This window comes from Branchiostoma lanceolatum, chromosome 14 (genome assembly GCF_035083965.1).
Source record: "Branchiostoma lanceolatum isolate klBraLanc5 chromosome 14, klBraLanc5.hap2, whole genome shotgun sequence".
Classification (NCBI taxonomy): domain Eukaryota; kingdom Metazoa; phylum Chordata; class Leptocardii; order Amphioxiformes; family Branchiostomatidae; genus Branchiostoma; species Branchiostoma lanceolatum.
The window spans coordinates 10,364,769-10,377,386 of NC_089735.1; the positions used below are offsets into that span (position 1 = coordinate 10,364,769).

Consider the following 12,618-nt stretch of genomic DNA (forward strand, 5'->3'; position numbering starts at 1 on the left):
TTACACATTCCTATCAGGATTCTGATCGGATTACTCTACTGGTAGAATCAGTGATTCTGCCAGATCACAATCTCTACCCTTATATATGTTAAGGAGTCTTTTTTAAGTATAACTGTTATCCAGTTGTCAGTTATCTTGTAAAATTTTAATGTCTTGTGTACCAGGATGCCAAACTTTCATCAATGACACGATGATTTCTTCAAATTGACCAACATTGTTTTGTGTCTTTGTCTAAGACAAAATGGTTTTGCAGTGCAGTGTGGACACAAGAATTGATATCAACAAAAAATCCCTTGTTCACTTTGAAAGAGTAGCAAATGGAATAACTTTTGTCTTCATACTAAAAGCCACAATTCATACAGTAAGAGTAGAAACATAAAAACTTGCTCAAGTCACATCCATTTTTATGGAAAGCAGTTCATGTTACAACAACAACAGAACATATTAATTTTACTTATTAATACCCATTGATAATTAACATTATAAATATTGAGGTAAAAAATTATTGCTTATGTGATATACGCTTGAAGGAACTCTTATTTGATATGTAATCTACATTATACAAAAGTCATACCTAGTTTCACATTGCTGAAAATTTTGCAACGCCATTGCTTTTTTCAAGCATGCTTACATTGTATGTGACCACGCCGTAATCAGCTACGCACGCATATGATAGTGACATAATACTATACACATTCAGCTGTTCAATTCTAAAGGAGTTTTCATTTTAAACACTATGCACCTAAATGCTTGGGCTCTAAGGTTTTGCTTTTCTATCTGATTATTACTTTGAAATTCATTAAATGTACTGTTACAGTTAGTGTAACAACAGTTACTGTAACATCACAATGCAGATGCAGAGACAAATGGGATCAATCAAGTCGAAATCTCTTTTTTGCATTGGCTGTGAATTAAAAAATGTCAACAAGTCTTGATTCTCTAATTATTTTGGAAAAAAATCAGCAAAAGGACACTGAAAACAGAGGACTATAGAATACTTTTATCCGACAATATTCACTCCTTAAAACTTTGTGCACCAAGATACAGACTTTTCCTTCTGTTTCCTTGTCAAAATTCCTTTGAAATCAGCATTTTTTCTCAAATCTTAGAACCAAGAAACTGAATCGGTTCGGTCTCAAGCTATTTTCAAAGATGCCTTTAACACCAAAAAGTAATTGCTATCCTGCTTTAATCTAATAGTATCATTTTCATAAACATTTTTAAAAGAAAGACAAAAATCCTGCATAGCTAACTCAGTTTCTTTCCCATGCAGTCTGGGAGAGAGTATTCTTGCAAGGCATAGCACACATTTGACATGTGTGCTATAATAATGCACTGTAAGCACACATTGTATATTGTGGGATACTATGCGTTTCTTTCCACAGTTTCTACACGTAGCGGGATATCATTATCCTACATGTTCTAGTAGCGACAACACTGAAGATTAATTATGTTGAAAGTTCCATGGCTATAAAGGTGGGCTGAACTTTGGCAAACAAAATCATTCATTTGACAATAGACCTGAGTTCTACAAAACATTACTATTAATAAACTTAAAGTAAATGATTCTGCTGCAATAAAACTAAAACAATTTCAATAACTTGAAAGAGTATATACACAAGCTTAACTTAACCATCTGCGGTAAGATGAAGGAAACAGTGAAGTGGTTACACTAGATTTTACTATTTTGTTTGTGATAGACTTGGCCAAACTAAAGAGGTTAATTTCTTGTTAGCAAAAAAAGGGACTGATTTCCAATATCTGTTCTAATTGAAACGTAAATCAATGAGTTTGCCTGAATTCAATTAAGCCTCCTGTAACGGCTCGCCGCCCTAGCTGTAACTGCCTCGCTGCGGGGAGGGGACAGAAATCCCCAGACAGCTGGAGTTTGCATTATACAGAGTCGACTAACTTCATCAATACTTCATCAATACAAATTATAAAAATGTAAAACAGTATTTTAACCCACCTGACCACAGATCTATTATACATGTACAGTACGGTGATACACATTGTATAATTGCTATGACATCAATGAAAAGCCCCTATTGCTGAGCAGCATTGTTTTTACACAGTATTTCTACAGTACACACATGTGACGGGACTTCTGGTTTCAGTCAGTGTACAGGACCTTGTTACCGTTGACCTCTGTCATGTCCATCAGGGTGTAACGACCTTGGATCATGGTGTTCATCAAGGGACCAACCTGAAAATGGAAACAAGAATTCAATTCTAAACAAAATTAAAAGGCACTGTTGACAAAGCCCTGGCTTGTAGTTTGGTAAAATGCCTATTCTAACTTGGCAGAGAAAAATTATCTATTCTGTTCCAGATCTTTATTTAATTTCCTATTTTTTTTATTAATAAGGCCTACAGCAAAGTACAACTGCTAAAATAATCAATAAAGCCATTAAATATATAACATTCCATGACTGCTGTTTAGAAACCCAAATCCCAGTAAACAAAACAATCAAAATACCATTGAAACCTTAACCTTTGTTAAAATGTTATGATAACATTCAATGAATTTTTGAATACTGAATTAAATGCAGTTTTGACTACTATGTATAATGTACAATCATGTACATGTTTTTGTATATGTCAAGCAATGACCCAAGATGAAAGGCCGGTATGACAAGGACGTTGCTTGAATATACACAAGCGGTGAGCCTGGTATGAGAAGATGTCTTGAGTACTAATAAAACTATTAATAATATATTCATATTATGCATGCGTGTATTAAATCTAGACAGTACATATCTAGAAAGTTACAATTCTTACTTCTCTATAATCTCCAAGTGCTTCAGCCAGCATTTTCTCAATGTTTCTCATGATGGCCATCTTCTGCACCGGTTTCAGGGGGTACACAATGTTTCTGGGTGTGGGACCAGCCTGGTAGGACAAGGGTTAAACATTAGAACGAAACAGCAAAGCAGAATTCACAAGGTCTCTGCAGTGTGGCAACTGCAATTTTAGCAAGATAGGAAAAAAACATAATTGTCACAGATGCACACCCTTAGCATATACTGTACAGTACTGAGACTGATTTCAATAAATATATATTCATCAACGCAATATTCATAAATTCCAAGATGTATGGCCTTATAAAAAATAATTTATATCTATTTCTTACCTTGTACCAGAAATTGACAGACGTAGTATACCCTCCTTCCAGCAAGGACTCTATGTGGTGCCACCTTTTAGCAAGTAAAAACATTTTTTTGCAAATCAGAAAAAAATGAAGAAGTGGCTTCAAGGAGCAAGAATTAAATCAAATTGACAATACAGGCACCAGCCCAAGATAATGAAATATGGACAGGACAGCAGACGAAACAACTATAGCTATATCTGGTGTAGCAAGCCAGACGATACCCCTGACCTTGAAGCTTTACCCATAGGTGTATTCTGGCCTGGGGTATACTTTGGCCTGTTACACTGTGTAGTTCGTACATGAATATTGTTTCCTACCAGTACATGGGAATGTACAGCACGTCCCCTGGTCCCACCACTGCTTCAACCCCTGACGCATACCTGAACTTGGGAAATCTGTTGTAGTCTGGGTTGTCAAAGTCAACCTGGGCAAGAAACAAAGACGTACACATCAATAAAGAACAGATGTCATGCATAATATTATACTGAACAACGTAGTACACTTAAGATGATTTCATATTATTACTGGACAGGTACATGTATATATCTGATGGTGACAATATTATTTCCTCAACTTTTCAAAGGGCAAAGTTTTGGGGTGATTTCGTTCACTCAGTGTTCACTATTTAAGACTAGAAGATCTGTTGGTGAAATTCCAAGCAATTCCATCAGGGGGCGTAATTTCATGTATTATAATTTGTACCTCAACGTTGACCTCTTGGATGTGTCACCAACATATGTACATTGTTTGGTTTCACCTTATCTAGTGACTTAGTATAATTTTGAAAATCTGAGAATTAAGACACTTCAGAGTGGTGACCTACAACATTGTATAGAGCTGAAACTGTATATCCCTTTTGTCAACACAAATTTGGTGTCAATTGCTTTAGCAGACTGAAGGTTCCAGAAGGCTTTCTACCCTCATACATTGTAGCTTACACACAATACACTTGTGTGCCTTAAAAGGATACCTTGGCAGAAAGAAGGTTAAACTTGTTTCCTTGTTAAACTTTGTGAAAGAAAAAGATCCAAATTTCTGGTAGAGACCTGATCTCCAAGCAAATGTAGAGGTGAAAGTTCCTAACATCCTGTTTTGTGACTGACAGATCTTCCACCGTTAACATCTGCTTGGAGATTAGTATAGTCCTATAGAGTACACAACCTATCTATGATTAGGTCTGGGCTGCAGTGAGGTTCAATGAACTTTTTGATGCTCAACCACTGCTTGCTGTCATGATCATCTGTTTGCAGCTGTATAAACAGGGAGTGTATAGATCAATGTCAAGTTTGAATGCCGGCACCATCCAATGTTACTGAATCTTACAGATTGATGATCTGTGGACCATGACTAAGTACGTATGTAGGCAACAGCTTGAGCAAGAGTTTGGAGACCTCATATCTCCATGAACAATTCTGATTATGCAAATGACTTCCACATTTACGGAAGTTCTGCTGCAGTACCAAGGTCACATATCAGGGGGCCCAAAATCAACCTCGACCTACCCACATATATACCAACCATCATCGTTATCCATCTAGAGGACTTCTTGAGTTATGCTAACTACAAATATCCAGAAACACAAACACTAAATTTAATATTGAATTTAATATGATAATCACAAAATTAATTCAAGTTTGCAACACTTGAATCTTGTGACACATTTGACATACATTTAAAATAATAAGATGATATACTGATAACTTGGGATGCTACAAGTCAAATATGAATTAATGAATGAAATGATGAATTATTGAACGAATAAAAACAAAACAGACAGTGAAATCCCATACCTGGCTTTGTCTGTCACATGGGTGGTGCACAGGGTAGGGATACAAGCATTCAATCTGTTCAGGTGCAAACAGGATGCATCGCTTGTATCCCTTTACTTGTGCAAAGAAGTTCTGTTGCTCATCATAGTGTACTGGTGTCACATTTCCTGGACAAAAAATTAGACAGTAGTGAGATATAATGTGTACAAAGGTTAGGTGTAACAGGTTGTTAAGCCCGGGCAGGCTATCACACTAGACCTACGGCACATTGGTGACCTCGCTGCGACAGAGCAATTTGACAGCACGCTCAATGAATTTCAGCGATAAAAACTAATCTTTTTATGTGCCCCAAATAGTTCCTCAAGTTACTAATCTTTTTATGCTTTGTGTGTTTTGTCGTCTTTTTAGTCATACTAGCATGTTTCACATAATTACAAAGTCAAGGATATTGACACAATTCCAGTTTAGGACGCAGCAATGCCGCCAACGTGCCACAGGTCTAGTGAGATAGGGGTTAAGCGTAACCAGCTGCTGCCGCACCACATGTCCGCTGTTCACTGGCTGTACAGATACAGATACAGTGGATTCTTTTATATCGGACACCACGTGAATACATAGTATGTTCAGTACACTTGGGCAAAATTGGGAGAGTTGCATTTTGTCCATTTGGATTGAGACGTTAAAGGCCAGCAATTCTGTAGGGAGCTTCGGGTGTTGCATGTAAAAGAACCCAACACATGTCAAAAAGAGTGGGGATGGCCTGGTGTGCTTGGCTGAAAATTTGAGTCATACTTATTAAAGTAGGGAAGTCACATTGTACTTATTAATAATAAGCAGATACTTGAAAAAAGCATCATGTTTAACCTCAGTTGTGGATAACTGCTTTTCCTTTTACTTGGTAGCAGGACCTGGTAAATTCAATACTGAATGTGTTTTGCCAGTGAGTGAGGGGTGATTGCATGAAGCCTCGCTTCCCCTAAAACAACCAAACAGCATGTAACAAGACTCTGGATTGGTTGACTATTCCTACCTGCCAAGCCAATCAGAAGGAGGTTGGAGGTGAGGTGTCCCCAGTTCTGCTTCTGCTGCTGTTTGTTGATCCAATCCCAGTTGAACTGAAGGAAGTCTGCCACGATGTTTTTACCAACGGTGTCATTCAGAGTCTGCTGCAGGTATACCCTGGATGGAGACACAAATTCAAAGATAGTACAATTTTGTACCATTAATCTTTTGAATAGACTAAAATAAACACACTGTATTGAATCATTGTCCTGATTTTATAAGAAATTCTTATTAAGATTTGAAGAATTGATGCATCTGTACGATCTAATTAATATTTCTTAGTTCTCGGATTCAATACGATCATCTTTTTTTTTTTTCATCCCTATTGAAATTGCTATATTTTGCAGACCTGAAGGAAGTCCTAAGAAAGACAATATCTTACTAGTAAGTTTTAAATAATGATGCTGAACTCCAATATCAATATCGAAATGGAAAGTGTTTTTTCATACTTACTTTCTTACAGAATGGATATATATTTTTTGTAGTTAGGTGCTATCTTTCCTCAATCTTTATCTTTACCCTTTTCTATTGAATTGTTACAATAAAATGTGAACTAAAAAAATACCAAATTTGGATATCAAAGAGAAACACAGTACATCTTTAGTATAATTCATTTCTAATAGAAACGTTCCATGAATGTATTCTCAAACACACACTCACACATAATACTGTAACTTCCCATCAAAATTATAAATCTATTACAAAGCATAGTAGATATTATATAAAATGTAAAAAGTATTGATATATCATAATTACCTCTTTCCTTCTGTTTTTGCGGAGCTTTCTAACCGTCTGACAAACTCTTCAAACGGCACTTCCATTCTTGTGGTACATGGTGTGTAGTATTTTCTGTCCTTCGCCTTTTTCTCATCAAAGTACATAAACTTGTGATTGTCTGACTCGTACACAGAGCACAAACCTCCCCCTAAATTTGCCTGGAGGTAATCTAGGTCCCATTTCAGAGCACTGTCTATTAGGTGGGTGTCTGTTAGAACTACAGGTTTCTGAAAAAATAAAAACAATACTATGTCAAATGCATATCATTCCAATAATACAAGCAACATGATCAATTTCATAATTCTGCTGGGTATCCTTAATAATATATTAGACCATTGAAAAAAAAAGACTTGGTGTTGTTGAGACATTCTTAAGAAATTAGTCTTTAACACCAGGATATCTGAAGTGAACCTGCACCTCTAAGATTAAATCTACTGTTTTTTTTAATGTGACAGTCTTAAAATTTTCACTAGTTCTTGAAAGGGCTATGGTACTCACACAAACCCGACTGCCCAACATTCTCAGAGACTTAAATTCCACACATCTGATTTAACAATTGATTATATAAGCTTAGGGTAACCTTGAAAATGATAGCTATTCAGAGGGCCAGGAGACAATTTGCTTTGGGTCTCAGAAATATGATATCTGTTACCATTTTTTTAAACAGAAAAGAGCAGCTCCTGCTGTGATCGTGTTTCTACTACAGAGGAAGGCTTACGTGTGATGTCACACACACCCACACACGATCAGCCCCTTTGTGTGGACAATTACGATGTGGTTATTGGGCACTAACGTGTAATAAGTTACAGATTGACCTTGTTTTTGTAAAGTAGCAACAGTACAATATTGTGCAATTTGTTATAAAGGTTTAGACCTTTATGACTTAAGTGTGTTGAAAAATGATAGTAAATAGACCCAAGCCCTACTCATTATTCATTTATTGTACAGAAAAAAAGATTTTTAGCTACTTTGATAAGAAATAGAAGAAAAGATTTTCATCATTTTCCCTGGGTTCGGTTTAACAAAAGTCACAGTAATGTTATGTTATGTTATGTTAGTAACTTACAGATACACCTGGATCGAGCATTCAGCAATTGAGTGTTTGCAGGACTCTTAATTTCCATCTGTCCGCTAAGCTTAAAGCTTTGTGTCAAATGATTCATGCAAGTGTGAAGTAAGATTGATCAGAACTACATTTCATCTACATGCAAATTGTATATTGTTTCACTCAGTGTGTTCAGTGTGACCTACAATTATCATATTTCATTTCCCTTTGGGAAGTATAATATAAAAACCAGTACTAGTACAGTACTACAGATTTTCAGAATGAATTAGTAATCAAAAACTAAAATTACTACGTGCTCCACTTATTGAGGTATATGTAACCTGAGGAAAATCATAATCATAATGATCATTGCAAACGGAAAAATTAAGTCTTAAAATAATGCAAATCTTTCTTTAGAACAGTCTTTAAAAAAGTTATCATTGAAGGGTTGAAAAATGATTTGAATTTTTAACAAAAAGAAAAATTCAGACTCTTCTCAGCTGCAACCTCAATAACAACAAGATACTGCATTTTAACACTGAACTGAAAATCAAAACTTATTATTCATATTAGGGATCTTCATAGGGGGAAGAGCCTTTAGAAAGATAACATATCATTATCAAAAAATCATTAATAAAGACGTAGGCAGCACTTTTCCTGTTGTATTGGAAATTCAAACACAAGGTGACCGAACCAAATGCATTTACACTGTCTAACGAATATTAACCAAGCTCTTTATCATGGCTGGAAAAACACTGCCTACGTGCACAACTTATCGTACCCGAGGAAACTATTATTACAATTTCATACAAGGGTAACTTGTCCAAAAACTTATTGAATGATAAATTACATTCTGTTCACAGAAACCTGCCATTGTAAGATTCTGAAAGTCCTAGCCTGACATAGATAAGCTCGTTGTTTAAAGGCCAAGGCCAAAACGAATATAGGCTGAAAATAGCCCAGAAACAAATGGCTACACTTTTTCTATTTTGGGACGAAGGAAAATCCTTAAAGCCACTAAATAAAGGCTCCACAACACTAGTGTACTGTGGTACTATAACTGAAAAATGTCTTATAAATATTAACCAGGCTCCAGGCTCCTTGATTATAGAAAAACGTGTCTACGTGTTCACTTGTATATGATTATCTTACCTCTACATAATCATAACTTCAAGGCCAAGGACTATAAAAGGATTAATACTCTAAGTCTTAAGACTTTAACAGCATCAAAGTACTCTCATCTCCCAAATAAACGTACCGGTACGTTTATTTTTTTCAGCCTCAAAATCCACCCAGTACGTTCTTATTTTGGACAGTACGTTTATTTTTTTTGTGAAAATCAGTTTTGCTAACCAGGGATTCCATTAAATCTGAAAGTTTAGGTTTTCCTGCCCGTATTTCCCCGGCATTTTTGCTCATAATTCGCTATTTTTCGGCCAAGCGGTGTTGATTTCCCGGCCGCTATGACCCGGCCTTTGTGAAATCCTGGCGGAACTCGTTACGTATCGGTCGATCTCTATGACACTACAAAGTCAACGTTGTTATTTGGAGAAAAAAAGACGCCACACTGACGTTTTAAAATGCAATTCTTTTTATATAAACAACTTTGACAGTCTCTGTTTACATCGTAAACCAAAGCTAGCTGATCAGAAAACAATACATGCCAGCGGCGCACAGTGTTTCAACAATTCTAACGCATGTAAATTTCTCTACTCACGTGAGATACTTGTTAGTACCAAGGAGTACATACAGTCTTTCCCAAAATGAAAATATAAAAACAACACCACGAAAAATCTGTGTCTTAGCATATAAAACTGTGAAATTACTTTCAAAATATATCAAAACATTTCAATCCTACCACAAACATGAAAATCTAGCGCTTGGAAAATCGCCACTGTGACAGTAACGCAGGCCGACGTCAGTGACTCTGGTGCGTGGGAAAGATTTGTAATGGAAGAGCTCACTTTGAAGAAGGGCAAGGAAATCTTTTTGATCTACAAATAAAACTTTGTTGCCTCTGTCAGAAAAGTCTTTTGCATTTGAACAAAAAGAATTTCACTATTAAAGTCTATACATAAAATTGAAATGCAATCTAGTCGCCATTATTATCACTTAAAAATGCTTTAAAAAAGATCACTCCTCTACAGAAAGAATGCTCGATCTTTCTAAGAACATGGGTGTATAGTCTGTTAGCCCCGCCCCTTTCTGTTGGCGGCGCCTCTGCTGTCTGCAGCTCAACCTTTGATGCGTAACATGAGAACCCTGTGGTTTGGCTACATTGTAACAAGCCTGAGGTTTCTCACAAATTAGTTGACAATTTAGTTTCTCAAAATGAATGTTTTTTTTCTACCTACAAAGGTGATTTTTGGATTTTAAATTATTTGGATTGCAACAACACAAACCAGAACATTATATAATATTGTCCTTGATATTATATGATAATGTCCTTGACACAACACAATAATTTGTGGCATGTAATGTTTACAAATCTATGTTTCTATACATGCAATGCATATTAGATAAATGGCAAGTTGGGAAAGAAAAAAAAAGTAATAATGTTACCTGTGATGACCATATATTCAGGATATTGTAATTTTTTGTTCATGTTCTAAATGTTGATACATTTTTATAAAAAAAAAGAGTAGACTTTGAAAGTGTTGCCCATCCAAGTGAACTGAGAAGAGTGTTTTGATAATATGTCAGTCTATACAACAATTTTCCGTGATCACTTGCTTCAAGTTCCAAGTAGAAAATGCATGTACAGTCTCATCATCATGACTGTATATTTTCACTTGTTGAATTTGAAAGCACCGTTGGCCCCCGGTTAGGGGTCATAGCGGGGAACCTATGCCCAATTTTTCAACATTATTTTTTTGGAAGTGGCAAGGAAGATTATAATTTGAACAAGATGTCTACATTTATTTTGTTCAATATTTATACACTTTACTGGTATGGTCCTCAGACAGGCATAAATGAATAAAGAGAACCTACAGCTACCTGCTGATCATTTTCCCCTCGGACAGAAGTAGCATGGACACAGTTTATCTGTAAATTTGGTAAATTTCCGGGGGGTATGTTTATTCCGGGGGGTACGTTTATTAGATTTTGAAGATTTGTCCGGGGGGTATGTTTATTCCGGGGGGTATGTTTATTTGGGAGATGAGAGTACCTGTAAAGTTGTCCATATCCTAGCCTCCTTGATTTAGAGCATTTTAGTTAATCTATAAATATCATATATATGATAAACAGAGGATTTTTGCTAGATGGTCTACGTGACCATGCAGACGTATACATTGCTTGAACCCTGACACACTTCAAGGGACAAAACATTAAGTTGGTAGGGGTGTACAGTACGTCTTGGCGGGCTGAAGAGGAAAAACCTCATGCTTTAAGGCTTGAAATAGGTTCATACATTTTGCTGAGGTTTCTTTGAAGCTCTGTTTAAGATCTTAACATCTTAAAATGCAAGATACATAGGTAAACCTTGGAAGGTATATTAAACGTTAACGTTTTGAAGTGCAGTAAAACAGACTGGCAACGTGACAAAATGGGAAAGCCTGTGACGCCTGCCTCAATCACAAATATATCTACAGATATAAAACATGCAAAAGTCGTGACACCAAGATATAACATTACCTTACAGGTCGCATAAAACGTCAACAAACACGTCTAACTTTACAAGTTGTTGACTACAAATCATTGTGCATTTTACTTCCGGTTTCTGCACAGACTTACAGAAGATCGGATATTTTGACACTTTAAGAAATGTTTCTTAAGATAAAAACGTTACCTCTTCACTTATGAGTCTTTCTGCTTCGGGGTCCGTGCAGGAGAGACGGGGAATCGTCTCCAAAGGGAAGGTATACTGCCGGAGTTGAGCTGACGACCAGCCGTCTGCACCAGCCATGTTGACGTGTGCACTGGATTCAGCTTTCGTCTTTAGCCTCGGTAGCAGACCTTCATATGATGGGTACTAAAAGGCCAACTGTGCTCTGTTTTGTGATTGTTTACCAGTTTTCTGGTTACTTGTCAGTTTTTGTCCTATTGCCAGACTTAGAAACTATCAAAAATCCGTAAGAATTAAGGTAAAAAAAAAAGAAAACAGCACATGATAATACCTAAAGCCCAGCATGATGTCTGTATTGGAGGCTTCCCTTTCATGGCTGCCTAACGTAATATATCTTTATCCCTGTCTAACTGGCGACAATCACAATCTAAAAATTTACTATAGTTACCATAAAAAATAAATGAATTCAACCAATAGATGGGTAAAAAGTACTAGATCTAATATTTCTAGTGATTTGAGGAAAGTTATTGAGTCAGATTTCAAAGGCGCTGTTTATAAAGATCGTAGACAGCTCATATTTTCACCCAAGGCCCCAGGTTGAAGTTACATGGCGGGAAACATCTTCACAACATTTCGGGGAAAGAATGCGAGATAATATCGCCACCAGGGTTTGGTGACTGCGAAAATAAGATAGATAGTTTGAGGTTTGTATTAACAATCTTTTGCATGTGGATGTCGAATTTTTGAAAGCCGCTGATTTGCAGGGAAAGTAAAAGTTAAAGTTGAGGCATGGGGAGGGGGGCTGTTAAACCAAAATTTTTACAAAATCACGCATTTCTTGTCACCTGTTAATGTCATGATATACCACAATAATATTTGGCAAACAGACAAAATCCTGTAATTACCTGCAACATTGCATGTTGTTTTAAATTTTCCCTGTATTTAAAAAAAAAAAAAAAACCTTTTCCATTTTTTTCCAAGAAAGGTATTGCTTAGTCCATAGTTGCCCTAATATACCATGTGCATA

General features: G+C 36.3%; 1 protein-coding gene across 2 annotated transcripts; it reads right to left on the reverse strand.

The window, feature by feature from the left end:
* Window positions 1-123: 123 nt before the first annotated feature.
* On the reverse strand, window positions 124-11,746 carry LOC136448157 (hypoxia-inducible factor 1-alpha inhibitor-like). Of its 2 annotated transcripts, none has more exons than XM_066447330.1 (8): window positions 11,595-11,746; window positions 6,739-6,986; window positions 5,951-6,099; window positions 4,942-5,087; window positions 3,469-3,575; window positions 3,134-3,197; window positions 2,782-2,892; window positions 124-2,206 (listed from the first exon to the last, which is right to left on the reverse strand). In XM_066447330.1, the coding sequence occupies exons 1-8, from the start codon at window positions 11,709-11,711 to the stop codon at window positions 2,114-2,116; spliced, it is 1,035 nt and encodes a 344-aa protein (XP_066303427.1). In that variant the 5' UTR covers window positions 11,712-11,746; the 3' UTR covers window positions 124-2,113. The 2 variants fall into 2 exon arrangements, with proteins under 2 accessions (XP_066303427.1, XP_066303428.1); XM_066447331.1 differs by lacking the exon at window positions 11,595-11,746 and adding an exon at window positions 10,974-11,114.
* Window positions 11,747-12,618: the final 872 nt, after the last annotated feature.

Coding starts and splice junctions, on each gene's coding strand:
- LOC136448157 (XM_066447330.1), bottom strand. CDS start 11,711: ATGGCTGGTGCAGACGGCTGGTCGTCAGCTCAACTCCGGCAGTATACC. Junction 5,088..5,950: donor CCTTCTGATTGGCTTGGCAG/GTAGGAATAGTC, acceptor TTTTTTGTCCAG/GAAATGTGACACCAGTACAC. Junction 2,893..3,133: donor CTGTCAATTTCTGGTACAAG/GTAAGAAATAGA, acceptor TTGTCCTACCAG/GCTGGTCCCACACCCAGAAA.